The following is an 18,832-nucleotide window of genomic DNA, read 5'->3' as shown; positions in this document are numbered from 1 at the left end:
GACAATAAAAATCAGAGGAAGGCCTTAATCTGTATTTCTGACAAGGGTAAAGTCAAGTTTATCTTAATGACAAGGGGGCTGCAGTGCTACCTACTGACCAGTTCTACACAGGCTCCCAAATGCCTGATTAGTGCAGACAATGGATCTGAGGTCTTTGAACCTGCTACATCTGCAACAAGGGACTTAGGATGCAAGAGACAAGTCCTGCTATCATAGACAATACTTATGCCTTTGGGAATATGAGCTGGGTTTAGTCTTTGAAAGCTCCCAATATATGGCACTCCTAGAAAAGACACAAGAAATTTTAAGTGAATTAATTCTGAATTTTAAAACCTTTTAAAAACATTATTGATTTGGATTTAAAATTGTGGCTTTAAATCTTTCTAGAAAACATTTTTTTCCTTTTTGTTCTTGATATAGGAGTACATTTATATTTAAAGGCACTTGGTTTACAGAGAAACCGTAAGGAAACAGAACTACAAAAGAGAAGATTTATACTTACTAACAACATTAGCTTGTCCAGTGAAGATGGTGTACTGCAGCTCGTAAGAGACCACGCTGAACTCATCGTCCGATGTCCAGTGGACAGTAATGGTGTCATATGAAGCTGTACAGAGCTCTTCTCGAATGGTGGGTGGGTTGGGAGCTGTGAGATACAACAGAGGAGGCTTACTGACACAATCAGTAAAGTATTTCCCCTCTCACCTGAGACTTAGGGGATGCAACTGAGGCATGAATTTGCAGCGATACCATCTAACAGACTTTTCAGCAATGTTTTGTTAATTTCAGTGGTAACTTTGATTATAAACAAACTGTTGGAAAAGAGTTCTTGCTATCAAGAACTCCAGATTTTGAAAATTATTTGTATTAAAGTAGCTTTAGTTTCAGATGCCCTAGAACAAGTGATGTGTTGTTGGTCACATTAAACTGTGATTAAATGGGTACAATTGATATGTTACTTTTTCTAGGATTGCTCTGACCATTGTACCAAAATTACCAAAGTTTCATTGATGCGTATCAAGAGGGAGAGTCAACACTCTTCTGAGCTGACTTGAAAGCAGTGTTTGGCTAACCTATCTTACCAGAGATTTGCTTAAGTGGTATTTAAAAAATACAATTTTAGGGAAGCTCCAAACACTCATACTTTCATGCTCAGTTTTCTACTCTCCCTTTAAAGAGCTATTTAAATACGTGAAACTTGAAGCAAACTCCTTAGGTCTAAATTTTCCTTGTTTGCAATCTTTACAAAGCCAAACACCTAAATAAGAAAGAAGTGAGTCTCTCTTTCAAAGACTGGTGAATCTTCCTCATTCTTATCTCAGTGGGAGCTTCATTACTAACCATCTTCTCTACAAGACAAATTATGAAAAAAAAATAAAAATTCTTGTGCTCAGTAGTGTTTCTCCCAACTGCCACAGAGAGAAGAAGGGGGGCACTCAAGCTGAAACAACCAAAATATGCCTGTATTAAAGGAAAGGGAAGTCAACTCTGACTGTTTGGTTTTGAGTTCGGTTGTTTTTTTGTTTTGGTTTGGTTGGGTTTGGTTTGGTTTGGTCTGGTTTTTGTTTTTTTTCTGTCAGGTCTTTAACCTCTATTAGTAACAAATAATGGCCTCTAAAAAAGTCGAATTTGACCTTTACTTTTATAATATCTTATTTTTATAAAACATTTATTTTACTTTCCATTAAGAATTTTTGCAGTTCATGTCTCTGGTTTACTGATGTATGTTCCCAAGGATTAAAGTACAGACACATTTCCAAGCAGCCTTTTTCAACTAAGAGGCATAAGGAATAGCTCAAATGTCTTTCATGATATGGCCATGATTTGTGATGCTCTAAATAATGTATCATGGAAGTTTACCAATGTCTTTCTTTTTAAATGGGCAGAGGAACCCTTGGGACAGGTGGGTATTAATGAAAAGAAAGAGAAATAAACTAAAATAAGAACAGTTACCCAGGAGGAGAATATAAAAAAAGCAGTAGGAAAACTCTCCATAGTTTTCTGGAGAGGTTAGTGGTACTCTCAATAATGTTTCAAAAATGTATCCAGTTGAAAAATCACTGGAGTTTTTTTATTTTTTTCTTCCTAGCTGAGGCTTTGTATTAATATTTTGCCTGTATTTCAAAGCAAAAAAAAAAAATGGAATAAGTCTTAATTAAAAATATACAAGTGAATCCATTTTTTGGTGTGCTGGTATTCAACTAAAGTCTTCTTCAGTCATGTCCTTCACCTAACACAGCAAAATATTTTACTTGGGAAATGTACTTATTATTACCTCATCACAGAAAATAAATATTAATTTATGGAAAGCAAAAATTACTGAAGGTTTAATGAACTGTAAACTGTATTTCAATAGCACCTAGGTATCTTCAAGTCCTTTGCAAATGGCAGCCTAATTTCGCTCTTCATATGCACACCCAGCCTTTATAGCTGGAAATTTACAGGCCTTCATGTAATATGAATGATTGAAAAGAGATGTCCTAAGCAGGACATATATTCCCTGGCTCTTGTGATTAACCTCCACCCACCTGAGACTATACTGCATGAAATTCAGGTCTTCAGCAACATTCATTTCATAAACCACTCAGCATAAAACAAATACATCTGCTTCTCCTGCAGAAAGGCAGGCAAGTCTACATTCAAATGCTTTGTTACAACAAAATGTATAATGCAGAAATCTAACTGCCAAATTCATTATTCCACAGTACATACTCCTTTAGAGAGTGTAAGACTGTAATGCAATTAAAGAGGTTGATCTTGTCCAGTTAGCTTCATTACTACATTGGACAGCATGAGATTTGGTTATTGAATTCACTGGGACTGCTACAGAGCTCAGGTGCCACAGGGAAAGCTCCAGGCTGCACTGTCAAGTTCCCCTTTGTGACTCAGATGTGATCCACCACTGTTCAGGAAGCCCAGCATGCTTTCTGCACAGCAGTGGAAGACATAATACACCCTTCAGTTCTCCATAGAGGATCAGAGCAAATATCTGGGAGTGGTAACTGCTTCAGACACTCAGACTTTTATCCACCTGCATTTGTGAATCAACATTCTCACAAGAGAGAAAAATCGTTGCTGAAGGCTGTTTTACTTCTTGTCTACTCAAAACTGAGCAGACACACTGAAAAAGTCAGTAATCACATCTGAAATGCCTGAAAGCCACTAACAGTAGTAATGTAGTTTCTTAAATTTGCTTTCAGAAGTAATGGACCTTTGTGAGCATAACTACTCCCTCTCAACCAGGTTAGTCTAATTCACCTTCCTTTCCATGTCATCTGCATGGCTTTTGCAATGAATGCGCTCACGTGGTCCATACACCTGAAACTGCCACCTCTCGTTAGTGAATCCCAGCATGAACACAGCAGCCCTTGGTGACTAATGAGACTACACATAAATTCTCTCAGCCCAAGGTCACAGAGATTGATAAAAAACACCTCAACTTCCTTTTGTTTGCTCAGTCTCCATCTCCTTGCTGTCATGGGGTGGTTGACTTTGTAAGGATTCCTTACTGATTTTGATACTGATTAAAGAAAGGAAGATCTAAGCCATCTCTTTGACTAAATGGTGCTAGAAATATCTCTATTGCTGGCATGAACATGAGGAAGTTGAGGAAGCTGCTCTGAACCTCTCAGATATTCATTACTGACTCCATCACGTATCATGACACTGGACTGCACCCGCATGCAGGAATTTGAAAGGCACAGTTTCATCAGATGTGGATACCAATTTTATGTATTATTATCTTGCCATGTTTGAGTTGATATCAAGGGCTCAGTCACACAGTCATCTAGACATAGTTTTTGGGTAGACCAGAACTGTTCAAAACCAACAGAATGAGAGGAGATTACACCCAAACCACGAGACTGAGCTAGCTGGAGTTGGTTTTTGATCTTTCAACACTGAAAGAGTTAAGCAGTAAAACAGGTTGTTTCCTGTTGTTTCCTGGACGAGTTTCCAGAATGAAGTTGTTTCTGTGTGAAAAAATTGCTGGCATATGCTAGGCAACACGTATTTCTTTGTGCAGTGACAGCTAAAGTGATGAATAAAGAAAACTTATCATTGTTTCAGATGGGACTTCTGAAGCAGGGCAAATTGCAAGGTCAAAGAATAGATGTTCCTCCAATTGATTTCAAAGTATTAAGACACAGAACAAGTATTTTTGATTCACAATGGATAAAAAAAATTCCTTAGGAATTGTGCAGAGAGTTTGCAAGTCATATGTATTGCATGGATCTAGCTAGATACACAGTTAGAAAAAGATGATTTCCAGATGAAGAGTTTGAGTAACTGGCAAGATAAGAAAGCTTTCCAAAGATATCAAGGCTATATGCACAGAGGATAGAACAGTCAAAGGAAGATTAGAAGTATTGTTTTAAGATACTGAGCTTGATATGTCAATGTCTGGCTGGCAACTTTCAGAAAGATATCAGAGATTTTCATTTGGATAGTAGCAGCTTAGGAAAGACAGCTGCACAAATAATAAGGACAAACTGGTTAAATTTATACTCAGGAAAGAAATAGTGTAGGAAGAAAGAAAGAAAGATACAAACATCAATGTGCCACATAGAAAACTGGGACTGGGGAGATGGAAGATGAAGAAGATCTGACAAATAGTACACTGGGAAAAACCAAAAGAGAAGAAAATCTCCCAGAGACAATCAAGGTCAATTGTTGCAAAAGCAACTGGCAGCAGAGATAATGAAGCTGGAATTTAGACTTTGACATTTTGTTCAGAAGCAGTACAGATGATAGTTATAAGGTAGGTTTCTTCACTTGATTCACGACATAGATCTTCCACTAGGACTTACAAATGGTCTTTATTTTACTTAACTGTGAAACATGATAAAAGTAAAGCCTAATTCACTCTGTCACAAAGTGTTCAGTTTAAGATCTATGAAGATTCCATGCACCAGTCTGAAAGGAGTAATATAACATAAATCTTCCTCCAGAGTTTCTGAACAACAGTAGAGAATAATCAAATGCATTCAACTCTTAGGACTATACATATATACACATTACATATATACATACATTTACATAAATGTATTTTAACTGTCTGCATAGGTTGTATTTTACACTCAAATAATTTGAACATGTGTTTCGCATTTTGCCATTGCAGCCATATGCTATTTATTAATGTGAAGAAAAATAGCACAAAAACAAAGCTAGCTAAAACTGTTTTTTGCTGGGCATCAAGGGCAAGGATAAAAATGGTCTATTAGGAAAAAACGGCTGCACTGTGAGCAATTTCTTAAGACCATGGCTGAGTTAAGAAAAAGGCAGAGAAGGAGCTGTGTAAATGACACAGCCAGCATGATGGATCACAAAGAAGTTCTTTGTAGCAAGACAACCTTTGTACAGATACAACCTTCCTTTGTTTTCTGTAGTGTGTATAGCAATTAAGCTGATAATAGTGACACATGATGTACAAAGGGGAAAAGACCTCAGGGGTGCAGGAACAGACTACTAGACAGAATTAACCTCGTAAAATATCTAAACCATAAATATTTGTATTTGAATGAATATATATAATCTCTGGGAGATTATATATTATATATTATATATATTATATATAACAACTGGGAGAAATAGGCAACTCCAGAATGGAGTCAACTGCCCTGAGATATGTGCCTTAAAATTCTTCTTCGACCATAAAGGATGTTGAGAGTGATTATTTTACAGGCAGATTGCTAGGTTAGGGCAAATGAGTCTGTTTTAATCCTTCCTTTCATTTTCTTGGATTTTTATAATTTTGGGGTGAATGCTCAACATGGTAGCAAAATTCCAGCAGATCTGGGGAGAGGCAGACACCATAACATTTCACTGGTACTGTATAAGAAGTTAAAATGACTCTTACCCCATTACTATTGTATCTTATTTACTAGAATATGTGTTAGATATTGATTGCATTCATCAGTCACATGGTGATACAGAAACTTCTTCCAGATAAAATCTCTTTTTCAAATATGGCAAGAACTCCACAGCTCTATCAGGCAAGGGTGTTGCTGCCCTGTGCATGCCCCTAGTCTTGCACTGCCCAGTATTAATCTGTTCACTTATTCATAGAATCATAGAATCACAGAATCACAGGATCATATAATAGTTTGATTTGGGAGGGACCTTTAAAGGTCATCTGGTCCAACTCCAGATGGTGAGCAGGAACATTTTCATCTAGATCAGGTTGCTCAGAGTCCCATCCAACTTGACCTTGAATGTTTCCAGGGATGTGGCATCAACAGCCTCTCTAGGCAACCTGTTCCAGTCTCACCACCCTCACTATAAAGGATTTTTTCCTTATATGTAACCTAAACTTACCCTCCTTTACTTTAAAACCATTACTCCTTGTTCTATTGCAACAGGTCCTAATAAAATGTTTTAAGTATTGAAAGGCCACAATGAGGTCTCCTTGGAGCCTTCTCTTCTTCAGGCTGAACAACCCTAACTTTCTCAGCCTTTCCTCTGAAGAAAAGCCAGTAGACAGCACTCTGCATGGAAAAGATACACTGATTGGCAATGAAAAGACTCCACCCTCTCACATTCTCCTGAACTAACATGGGTGTACAAACTGCAAACTGGGACAAGTGAATGGACCCAGGAAGTGTTTCCAAGTGTTTTTGTCAAAGTGCTTTGTGCCCTTCACTGCAAAGTCTTGCTGTTAACAGCAGATGCTTAAAAACACTGCGAAATGAAAACCTACCACATGTTTCTTCTGTTTTCAATTGAAATGGAATGAATTGTTCTAATTCTGGCATTGAAATCAAAACATCCTAAATTACAGTAATTTGTTTCTCTTTATGAGTCATTGTACAGTCTGAGAGTGCACATTACTGAGGCTTTCAGTAAGGGTCTAATCCTGTGGGCTTCTTCAGACCAAAGATCTCAGTTAAGTGAGGTGGGGCTCTGCTCTGTGGAGAACTCAACCCACACTCTGGCAGCGTGTGCACTGTGTGCTCTCTAGTCCCAGATATAGCAAGATCCTCCAGTTCTGTGATGGGGGAAATACAGTGTCACTGACACGAGAAAACATCTTTTGTTGCTGAGCCTGTGATGTTGATTACTTGAACTGCTTCAGGTTGCTCGTGGGAACTCTGCCAGGCTGCAATCTGCTGCAGCCCTAAGGGAGAGGATAACACCTGGAGCATCCACCTTCTGGGAAATGGGGTTTGGTCCCTGCTCTCCCTCCTCTGGCTGCTCCACACTGAGCTGCAGCTGTTCTTTCACTTTCGTTCTGCTGCAGTGGCTTTTAACCATTTCTCACTCCCACTTCATCACTCTGGTGGGGAGGAATGCAAGGAGAAGAGGTAGGAAACGCATCCCAGTTGTGTTGTGTAGCACCTAATGCTTCCTGGGGCATTCTGGGGGTGCTAGGGGTAATACATTCAGAATTAAGAGGGAGAGAGTGCTAGGCTTGTGTAGCAAGGTTTTGGTTGTGGCTAGGCTACAAGGTGATCCCTGTCAGAAAAGACCAGGAGCTGACTCCATGTCAGACACAGACAGTCCTAAGATAGACCTGCCACTGCTCAAAGCTGAGCCCATCACTGATGCTGGTAGTGCTTCTGTGATAATATATTTAAGAAAGGGTAAAAAAGGCTGTGCAACACCTGGAAGAGAGAGGAGTGAGAAAATGTGATAGAAACAGCCCTGCAGATTCCAAGGTCAGGGAAGAAGGAGGGGGAGAAGTGCTCCAGGCTCCAAAGCAGAGGTTCCTCTGCAGCCTGTGGTGAAAACTAAGGTGATGCTGGCTGTTTCCCTACAGCTCACGGAAGACTAAAGTGAAGCAGATATCCACCTGCAGCTGTGAAAGATCCACACTGCAGCAGGTTGATATGCCCTGGAGGAAGCTGCAGCCTGAGAGAGATGACCACACAGGAGCAAGTTTTCTCGCAGGAACTGTGGCCCACACATGAAACAGTCCACTCCTGAAGGACAGCATCCGGCAGAAGGACCAATGCTGGAGCACTTGGAGAACTGTGGCCTGTGGGAAGGGCCTGTGTTGGAGAAGTTCATGAAGAACTGCATTCCATGGGAGGATTCCCATGCCAGAGTAGTGGAAGAGCATCAGGAAGAAGGAGTGACAGAGGTGATGTGTGATGAACTGACTTTAACCCCTACTCTGTGGGGAGGAGGTTGAAGAGCTAGGAGAGCAGTTGAGCCCAAGAAGAAGAACCGAGTGGGGGACAGTTTTTCTCAGATATATTTTTATTTCTCAGTGTCCCACTTTTACAATTAATTGGCAATAAATTACATTTATCTTCCCCAAGTTGAGTCTGTTTTGCCTGTAGCAGTAACTCTTGAGAGAACTCCTTGTCCTTATCTCAACCCATGAGCTTTTCATCTTATTTTCTCCCCTTACTGAAGAGGCGGAGTGAGAGTGCCCTGGCAGTTAGCAAAAGTTGGGACCATGGAGAAGACTGAAGAAAATCCTATCACTACTTTTTTATGATGAATATATAATATAGCATCTTGATAAAAAAAGTACCTGTAAGATAATCAAGGCATTCCAACAACTTCTTCTCCCTGGTAAAATCAAGTGCGAAAGTATCAAAAGTATCATTGAGATTAATTTCAGGAATTAGAACCTGGGAGGATGCAGTTGCCATGGAAACCCTGTAATGAAAAGAAAAACTCTTTTAGCACTCAAGACACAATAAATTTCATGTCAACATTGACCTGATCAATATGATTATCACAGTCATTTTGATTTTTTTTCTCAAAAAGCTTGACAAAAACTTTTATGTGTATTTTATTTATGTGGTTTAAGTTAGGAGCTTGTCCTAACACTTTTATTTTTGAGAGCAAAATCTCCAATAAAAACTTATTACTGAACTTTGGTCTAACATGCAGTGTCAGTGAAGATTTAAAAAAAATATTAGTTAGGCAACAATATATTTTGAATTGTTCTTTCTAATGATCCGTTGAACCAAAGTAGCAATAGCACCATAATTATCTGTGTTTCAAGCAATCCTGACAGATGCTGCATCTCTCCCAACCCTTCTTTTTCCAAGCAGTTTCTGGCTCCAGGCATTCCTTGGCACTGCTATCCCAAGGGCTTGGTGCAGATCCCCACACCTCCTCAGCTGTTCAGCACAGCACACTGCTGTTAACTTCAAAAGGCACGGGGGGAGATAAAACAAATAGATGTCAGCACAGTTTATTTTGAAAGGCTTTTCCCTGAAAAGCATGGGTACATACTTGCATTTCCTCCAAAAACAAAAGGTTTCTTTGCCTACCTCATTTCAGGAGCTACATCCACATTTTCTCTGTCCTGCTGTACTAATATAAAGAGATGAACTTTCACAAGAAAACTGCCATCAGGAAGGATTTTTCAGATCCTTCAGCCTGGTATCTCAAAATGCGTATTTCTCAAGAGCTGGATTTTGGATATGTTTACAGAAGGTTCAGTTGATTTAGGTAAAGAGATTACTAAGCCTCATTAGAAACTGGTCAATTGCTTCAGTTTGGAGATAAACAGACAACCATGCACACAATGCATGTCTGTTATCTGTCATTCATGACGTGTCAGATAAAAATATTTTGATTGCTTCAACTAAAATTTTCCCAAATCAGAGTATTTTTTCCGTAGACAGAATTGAAATGGCTCTGAGACAAATGTTTACTAAGGACTATTTTTTCATATATTTTTTGTTTAGTATTTTAGGAAAGTACAGTTAAGAGAGTCAAAAACTGATCTGTACATCTCATTGTCTTCAGCATAATTTTCAGAAACTGAGCTGAGGAGGGTTCCTAGTCAGCAATTCTTGTTATACAGTTTTGAACATGGTTTCTCTTGCAACCGTGGTGTAGAAATTAATTAAAAGTAGATCCTAGGACAGATTTTTTTTCTTATGGAACCCTATTGAAGTGCCTTTTGCCCCATGTATTTAAAGCGAAAAATTCTCTCAGCTTTTATACTTCTTTATTTTTTTGTAAGAGCTTATTCAAACACCTCCACAAAGCACATATTTATTATGTAGATTGTATCACCAGGCCTTTTTGGACTGTCATTTGGGGCCATGCAAAGGGTGCTCTGTGATTACATGTGTTACACTCAGATTTTGGTGAGCTCAACAATTCACAATTTCAGACACCATGTCACAATATTAGGTTCAGAGGACTGAATTTCATTTTGTAATTCTTTCTGTTCCGACGCTGTACTTGGTTGGAAAGGGTTTTTCTGGGATAAACGCATTTTGCACACTGCAAATAATGCACAGCCTAAATTATCAGAGTGTGTGTAATGACTTTGCTTGCATAGCTACCAGTTGTGCTTACAACAGAGAATATTATACCGCAATTACTTTGAAATATGTGGATGAAGAAATGCAATGAGCATGATTTCAGGAGACTGCTTTAGCTGCTGGAGCTCAGGGCCCTGGTGAAACTGTTACATGAGCAGTTTAAAAGCAGACAAAATGTTGCTCACCACATGAGAACTAAGAATTACTTGTGAGGAATAATTTATTAATCTGATTTAGTATCTTTTTCCATTTGCAATTTGTCTGTAAGCACTTGGTGCTTTTTTACCCTTGGTTTTATTCACTGCCTGAAATGATTCCCTGATTTGCAGGGCGTTCACAGCCGTCTCATTACAGACAGCAATCTGTGATAGCCAAGAATTAAGTTTGATTGGGCCCATATGTCAGCTTGTCTCATTTTTGCTCTCCCAGTGTCTCTCCTGTGACTGTATTTATGATGCAACTGTTCATGTTTTACAAGTTCAAAATGGAGCTTCTCTGACTATTCTCTGGTAGTCACTTAAAAAGCTCTGTGTCTCCACAGGTATCTGCCCTACTGCTGGTTCTGCTGAACACTGAAAAAAGGACAGACCCCCACATTTCGCTTTTGGTACTCATGGTAGTTTTACTACTAGCTTCAACTGGGATGCCACAATGTAGCTTGGTGACAGAATACGAATTAGGCTCTAAGTCTGAAAGACCACATATTCTCCACTGCTTTGCCTGGCCTTGCCTTTTTCAACAGATTTTCAATTCTCTGAAACTGTAATGAACAACCCAGTGTTGATGGCTTTGCTGAAGACTGATACAGCAAACCACAGTAAGTGGTAGACTTAAAAAAATACATAATAGGAGCAGGGAATTTCATGCTTTGGATTCAGGGAGAATTGACTGGACAATGTAAAAATACAATGCAAACCCAGAAATAAAGAAATAGCTGAATGAATAAGTGTACTTTTGATGGTTTTCTTCTTCATTGTTCAGAGATATTCTCCCTGTTTTGTTTTGTGGTTTGTTTTTTAAATATTATTGATTGATTGCCAGACAGCTGATAATTCCAACAGAACATTTTTTTTCATCAAAAAATACTACAGAAATTCAGTGGGAATGTTTCAGCATTCACAGCATTGCACTGAAAATTTCTGATAGCACAGTCCTTTTCTTGGGGTCCTTGATATATATGACATGTTGAAAAGAAGCCAGGACCCTAAAAACAATAGAAATTCCCTGTACCAAGGGACCCAACACAGTAACTGATGTAACTTCCAGACATTCAGACTGTTTAATCTCTATCTCTTCAAAGATGCATGGTGGTTTGCTATTTGGTGAAAAATATGTATCCATTAAGACCATTACGAGTTTCTTCTAAGGAAGGTACTTCCTGCCTGACTTCTTTCTCAATCTCAGAATTTTTCATGAAGTAGGAATTTCAGCCTCCAGAAACCTTTTTTTTTTTTTTGGTGTGTTTAGTACCAGACATCTGCTTGGCAACCATTCTACCTCTTTCATTTGTGCATGCTGTTAACTGTTCTAAATCTTAATTTGCACCTTTTTTTGACTGCTCCTCAAAGGGGTGTTTTGATTTAGCATTACAGTAAGGTTTCTTCCCACTCTGGTACAGCACAAAGTAGTGTCTTAGGAGTGTGTGTCAATTACTGCTCTGTCTTTGACCACATCTGTGGTGTGACAAGACTACGGAAATTATGACAACTCAACAACCTTAAAGTGAGGTTTTCCTCCTTATCAAGAGGAATATCTTCTTTACCTTTCAGTGATATTTTTAGCTGTCTGCAGGAAACGAGCGTGATCATTCTCCTTCAGCGACTGCTCAGCCTGAGAGATGAGGGATGTCGAGCGCTCAATGCACTGTTTGCAGTTTGCAATCTGCTGAGCCAGTTTTCTCAACCTCACCACCTGGAGTGAAAACATAAGAAAGCAGTCACATCTCTAAGGTGTGTATCATGATTGTATTTGCACTTCAGAGGCAAACCTTGGCAAAGGAGGAGTTAAGACAAATGACTTCGGTGACAAGAGCTTCTTTCACACAAGCTTTGTGGGGAATTCCATCTAGCCATGCAACATTTTCAGTAAGGGACAGGCACAGTCTTTCTGCTTGAATATTTTCCACATGGAAAACAAAGAGAGAGAGCCAAAACAAGCACAGCTGGCCTATTTTCCAGCAGAAGGAACGTAATTTCCTGGTAATTTCTGCTTACATGATAACTAAGGGCTATTTAGATAACCATTTCCCTGAAATTATGAGATCTGTGTTAAAGACATCTTATAGATTAACTACATTTTTCCTATTACTTAAGTGAATTTCATAAAAAGAAATAATCTTAAAATATAACTTAACAGAAAAAGACTATTCAGTTCTACTAAGAAGACACACCTGACCTTCTCATTATGTCCTTTTAGTCAAACAGGGTGTTTTCTTGTTGGATATTTTTAACTGGACAAAAGCACAGTAGTGCTGGAGAGATGATTATTATTACTGCAAACATATGTGCTGGAGATAAACACAGTAGATGTGACTGTAATCATTAGCTGAAAGGTTAGGAAAGGGCACAGTCAATCCTCCATTTAAAGACAATGTTGGCTAACAAAACTTCCAGGAACTAGAATAGTTCCTGAAAGGTCTGGGAGTCCTTTCCATTGTTATCACATCAGGACCATAGTTTGAACAGGAGTAAGAAATAGGAAGGAAATTAAGTAATTCTGGAGTTTAGAAAGGCACATTAAGAGCCAGTTACATTCAAAATGAGGAAACTAACAACAAAGTGGATTGGCAGAAATATTCAAATTTATGATCAAGACAACATTCCCAATCTCAGGAATTACGGCACAAGCTATGAAGCTGCTAAGTTAAATTTCAGATATATTTGCATCCTAAGCATAAATGAGGGTGACTTAGTATACCTATCTGACAACAGAAATAAGTAGGAAAATAAACTTTTTTGAAAAACTTTCCAAAAAAGATACTGGCCAAATGACTAATGTCATGTAACATTAGTATTTCTTCTAAAGATAGAAACAACAAAGCAGGGAAAATGCTGGGAATGCATGAATTTTAATAATGCTAATGATCTGACCAGCTTCTAGGATGAACTAATGCCATAATGCTTTCTCTGCCTGTGCATTTGCGGAGATTACAATTTGGTCTACACCAGTCTAACCAGGAAAGGTTCATTGCAGTGTTAAGAAGCTCATCTCCTTATTAATTAAAAAGTAAACAGTGAACTGAAATAAATGTTACCTTGTGAGTTTTTTGCAGTCAAAAGCAGGCATGTTATGATTTGTGACATATGTTTTTTGCTTGCTTGCTTCTTTTTTTATATCTTCTTCAAGAAGATAATGGATGATAAATTGTAAAAGGAAGAGTCTCATCTCACTCACTCCCCACCCACTTCTGCAATGGTAGGAATGAAATCTGCCCTAAAATTATCTTATCTAGTTGATATTTGTTTTTTTCCTGTTACAAGATCTGTGGGATTTTGTAGGTTTCAAGTGATAGGTGAGATTAAGGATGGAGCTGCACCGGGTTTTCACACTTGTGTGACTTCAAGGCTGAATCTCCAGGCTTGTAGACACAGCTAGAACTTTATACCTGAATGTTTTTAGCTCTGTAGCTGTAACTACAGTCCTACAGAGAGATCTGTCATGCCCTACCTTCCAGAAAGGCCCCCTTAAAAGAAGATACATTGGGCAGAATTTTCTGTGGCTTTTCACATGAGTCTCTTGAACCCCTGAAATCTTTCAACATATACAACATTTGGGTCAAAGCATTCCAGATCTTTACTGGACCTCCACTGATATCACTTTTGGCTCAACAAAGCAGAACAAAGAATGGGGACAGATTCTGATATCAGCTCTGCTCAAATAAATTTGGAGTCAATGTGTTGTAAATCTTCCATGCTAAATGGACATTAGAATACATCTTTGCAAGAAAAGTTTTTAAAAACAATCATGCATATAGCACAAATCCAAATGAATGGAAAGTTTGCTACTTCATTGGCAGCACATCTGGTCTCACTGCACAGAGAAACAGAGTTGAAGCAAACATGAAGAAGACCATCTATTCCATTTGAAGGGAATTATATTTTGTTAACAGCATGAGGAAATTCAGGTTCTGTCATGCAGTGTACAGGACCTGTGGCTTCAAAAATGTTTAAGTCAGCCCCTGCTTACAGGTTTTTCATTTCAACTTAATTGGAATATCTTGACAGCCACATAAACCATTTAACCTGCTCTTGACTTTCTTCCTTTCCTGAGCTTTTCCCACACAAGAAGAGTTTATATTTGACTTAGTTAGGTTAACAGTTAAAGAGTAAATACTGTGCACCTAGCAAATAAAAATATTAATTCAACTGTAATGCATTTCGGAGTTAACAGCTAGCAAAATGTGTTGAAACTTAAATATCAGAGATTTTTCCTGCTCAATATGTTTGCCACGAATAATCACTGAACCTCAGGAATTAGAAATGCACACAATTTAATTTCTTGCATGTTTTTTAATATCTTTTTTTGTAAATAAATTAAGACTTCCTATTCACATGAATTACACACACACATGCAATGACTGGAATAAAATCTTTATGTGATAGTATTTGAATAAATAATGAAATTATCTAAAAAAAAAATCATGTAGATAATTGCCAGACATGATTCCAAATGCTGTGACATTTTGTGAAAGTAAAAACTGGGGGGGAAAAACTGTCAGGCATAAAACATAGTTCAGGAATCATTAAGTAGACATAATTTAATTGTGATTTACTGATTGTGACATCATGTCTGTTTTCATCCTTAAAAAACACAATTACACTTAGTAAGAGAAATGCCAAATAAACAGTTGAGGTCTAGCATACTAATTTTTCAAGTATTTCATTCTTCTTTACATGAAAGTAACAGTAGCCCAGGACTACATAAGAACTTTTACAATTTTGTATTAATAGTACCTGCAGTCAAAAAAGCTGTAAACCCAAGGAAGCAGTACTGACCTGCTTGGGATCTAAAGAAGAAAAGCTTTTACCTTTCCTTCTTTGATTTTGGTTCCAATTATTTGTCTTCTTTGCTGGATAATTTCAATGAGCTGGTCACATTCTTCCATCAGTTTGGTTTCTTGGCGGGACGCATTTACCTACAAAGAAAAAGATGATTAACAAAACCGTTTTTAACATTTTCCTTTCCCCTTTTCTAATTTGAAAATTGTAATTTCAAAAATGTTGTGTTTGGCACTTTTTTACTCTTTCTGTGTATAACCTGTATGTTATTTTCTCCTCTCTCTCTCTTGTATTTTGTGAAATACTGAATTGAGTCTCAATGTCTTTTTTAACAGGAGGTAGGACTTGCAAACAGATAATCAGGTATTTCTAACCCAAGTGAAAAAGCCTGGTCCTGTGAGTATTGAGTCATTACTGCACATCAGTGAGAAATGACGTCTCTCCAGGATGTGCTTAACACATCACAGTTTCCAGCCATATAAAGGACTGCAGTGAACACTAGTGCACTTAAGAGCACGAGTACTGGATCAGACAATCCATCTAGTGCAGTATCCCCTCTCTCACTGCTGCTAGTGCCAGGATCTGCTAGTAAAGCATGTAAGGAAAAAGTCCCAACATGTATGATGACTCCCATGAATGTTTTCTCATCCTCCAACCATTTGGAGCTCAGAGTCTTCTTGAATCAGACACAATTTGTACATCATTACTAATCCTCAGAAGAATTATATTACATGGATTTATTTGGTCTCTCCTTCAACCCCTGGAAACTTTAAGTATCTGCACCATTTTACAGCAATAAGCTCCACAGTTTAACTCAGAGGAAAGTGAGCAACTGTCTCTTTAGAGGGATTTGAACCTCCCTCCTTCCAATTGCATTTAATGACCCCAAGTTCTTTTACTGGAAAGGAAGTGAACTAATGATACCCATATATGTCCACATATTGGTTCCCAAAAGTTTCAAACTACCAAAGATCCAAGTGACAATACCAAGTCATGTGTCTTGACTGCCTTTGTTATTTCCACTTTATCTCCACAGTGAATCAGACAGAAAATAATAGATGTGCTCATGTAGTTTTCTAAAGTATAAATATATGAGCCAATGAAACTGTTTCTAATGCAAAAAAGCTCACAAAGAACATTAGCTTTCTATGGAAAAAGTTGACTTTTGTAAAAGAAATAACAAGAAAACTGATAGTAGAAAAGTTTTGATTCTCAGATGAATATGGTTTTTTCTGGAGGAGGTTGATTTTTTTGGTGAAAAGTCATCATTTTGTACAACAAGAAAATGTACTTCCCCTTCAGCAGTAGTATGGTTAGCTTACATGTATGTGTAAAGAGTCAGAGAAAAAGGCACAAAGGTCTAATCATATCTAGAATAAAGCAAAATTGAAAGGACTGATTTCAGAGCTATGTTTCCATTTGCACTTTGCTAAGAGTAAAAGAGGGTAAGAAGGTAAAGCAGGCTAATTGCCCCTACAGCCATGTCACCTTTTCCACTGTGCTAGTAAGAATCAGTGGTGAACAATAACAGGCAATAGTTTCAGGTGACAAGTAACTGTATTTCACCCCTTGGCTATTTTTTCAGTCCGATGAGCCCCTTGATCTGCATCAGCATTCTTTTTTTTTCCTTCCAACAATGTGCTTAAACATGCATTTACCTGTAAGCACATTATGGAGCTCGTTAAGCTTAAGCAAATGCTTATATATCTAAATTTGGACCAGGACCAATTTTACAAATAACCTCCTTATGTGAAATACACAGTGTCCTCCAGGCAAAGAGGGGACTTTTTGCAAAGGCTTGCTTTCATCAAGGTTTTGGATTATCCTTCTCAAACCTTCAAAAAATAAAGGTTTGTTTGCACATTTTAGAAGCTTAGTTATTAATTAGATATCAAGATAATGAAGAGAGAATACATTTGTTTCTGGAAGGGGTCTGATGTAACTGTAAGTGCTGAAAAGATCAGCGTGCAGGAGGTGAAGATGAAGAAACTTCCACCGTGCTGTTTTAGGTGCCTACCTATCTCCTTAGGTTAGTTGTTTGCTATGCCTGGCTTCTCACCACAGTCCATGAGGAGAGACAGACCACTGAGCAGCTCACCCAAAGCCTCCAGCAGTGCCAGTGTCTCTCCACTGACAGCTCAGGTAGCCAGGAAAAATTAATCAGTCAGCACTGTCCTTCCTATTGCCTCTCCTTGTTGTCCCACCACCTTGGCTGCTTCAAGCACGAAACTCTGCAGGGCTGTTCTCAACAAGCTGTTCAGTGTGCTAGTTTCCCCAGCCCTGACTTCAGATTCACAAGTAGACTGAAATTCCACCGAAGAGTGGGGAATCCTACACAGGCTTAGCCAGTGGCAGTGATCACATCCACTGCTTGTAGGCATAACTCCTGGGTCAATACCAAGGTCAGCTCACACCAGAGCCAACTTCAGCACTTAATTATGGTAATACTTTTGGCACTTAATTACAGTAACACTTCATGGGATTTTTGAGTAGCTTCCACTTAAAGTGTTACTTCTAGCAACACTTACATCACCAACTCATTTTGTCAAGCAGAACTAATTAATTTTTGGGATAACTGTCATGAAACATAGAGTAACAGGAAGGTTAAGTCAATATTGTTTCATTTAATGCTCTGGTTGATTTGAATAACAATGTATTAATTGAATCTTAACTTAAAAAGCCCTAGACTTAGAAAACCAAAATGCTTGGGAAAAAACCTTTGGATTTCTTTGACTGCAGAATTCTTTTTTTCTTTGAAATCTGAATAGTACACTCTTTTATAAACTTCATTTGAAGACATTTCCAACTGTATAGCTTGCACAAGCTTATTAAAAATGAAAGGAATATTCCCAAATTATATGATACATCTGAGCTTTGTATGAAAAAACCCAAACCCCAACATTTAATCCAAGGCTTTTCTCAAGCTGAAATACTCCTTAATCACATTTTCAGCCTACAAAACCTCTGATTGAGTAATAACTTTATAATTGAGCACATGCCTAATTTTACGTGCACTATATTAGCTGTGGCCCTAAAGGGACCATTTGTGAGATTACCACTGAATATTATTTACTTTTTTGTTTCCTAGGAGTCATATGTCAGACCAAAGACCCATAGGCATGGATCAGGGCTCCACTGTACAGGTGCTACAGAAATACCAGAATAAGGTTTTGCCTTCTGCTTGAGTCCTTTGATGAACAACAACCTTGAAAATAACTTCCAGCTGGGGCTGGCCAAGGAATGCAAGTTCTGTCTGGTGAAAATATTTGAGGTTTTACATTCTACATTTTTCCACAGTAAAAAACAGAGGCTTAGTAATGATTTAGCAAGAACTATGACATCGTCTACAAACAAGTAAGCAAGAACTTATTCTAGTCCTCCCGCTTTTGAGGGGAATTTATTCCTACTTCTATAATATGCAAAGATCTCAAACAGGTTACTGAAAAAAAAACCCAAACAAAACCCTTACAAATTTCAAGTTTCTTTCCAGGTTTTCCGGGCAGATGGATAGGGACTGTTGCACTTCGCCTCAGGAAGTGGTTGTAGTAAAAAAAGAAAAATGGGGGTTCCTCAGATGTCTGATAGGGACCTGGAAAC

General features: G+C 38.2%; 1 protein-coding gene across 2 annotated transcripts in view; it reads right to left on the bottom strand.

The window, feature by feature from the left end:
- The window catches only part of MID1 (midline 1), a 142,668-nt gene that overhangs the window by 15,076 nt on the left and 108,760 nt on the right, over positions 1 to 18,832 (bottom strand). For both annotated transcript variants that reach the window (XM_008926812.4, XM_018084387.3), the window contains exons 4-7: positions 15,265 to 15,372; positions 12,001 to 12,149; positions 8,480 to 8,607; positions 503 to 646 (exon numbers count right to left, since the gene is read on the bottom strand). In XM_008926812.4, the coding sequence (XP_008925060.1) occupies positions 503 to 646; positions 8,480 to 8,607; positions 12,001 to 12,149; positions 15,265 to 15,372 (529 nt within the window). The remainder of the gene's footprint in view (positions 1 to 502; positions 647 to 8,479; positions 8,608 to 12,000; positions 12,150 to 15,264; positions 15,373 to 18,832) is intronic.

Source organism: Manacus vitellinus, unplaced genomic scaffold, assembly GCF_001715985.3.
Source record: "Manacus vitellinus isolate BGI_N305 unplaced genomic scaffold, ASM171598v3 scaffold_7_pilon, whole genome shotgun sequence".
Classification (NCBI taxonomy): Eukaryota; Metazoa; Chordata; class Aves; order Passeriformes; family Pipridae; genus Manacus; species Manacus vitellinus.
Note: the sequence above shows the minus strand (reverse complement) of the source record. Positions and strands in the feature narration are given on the sequence as shown.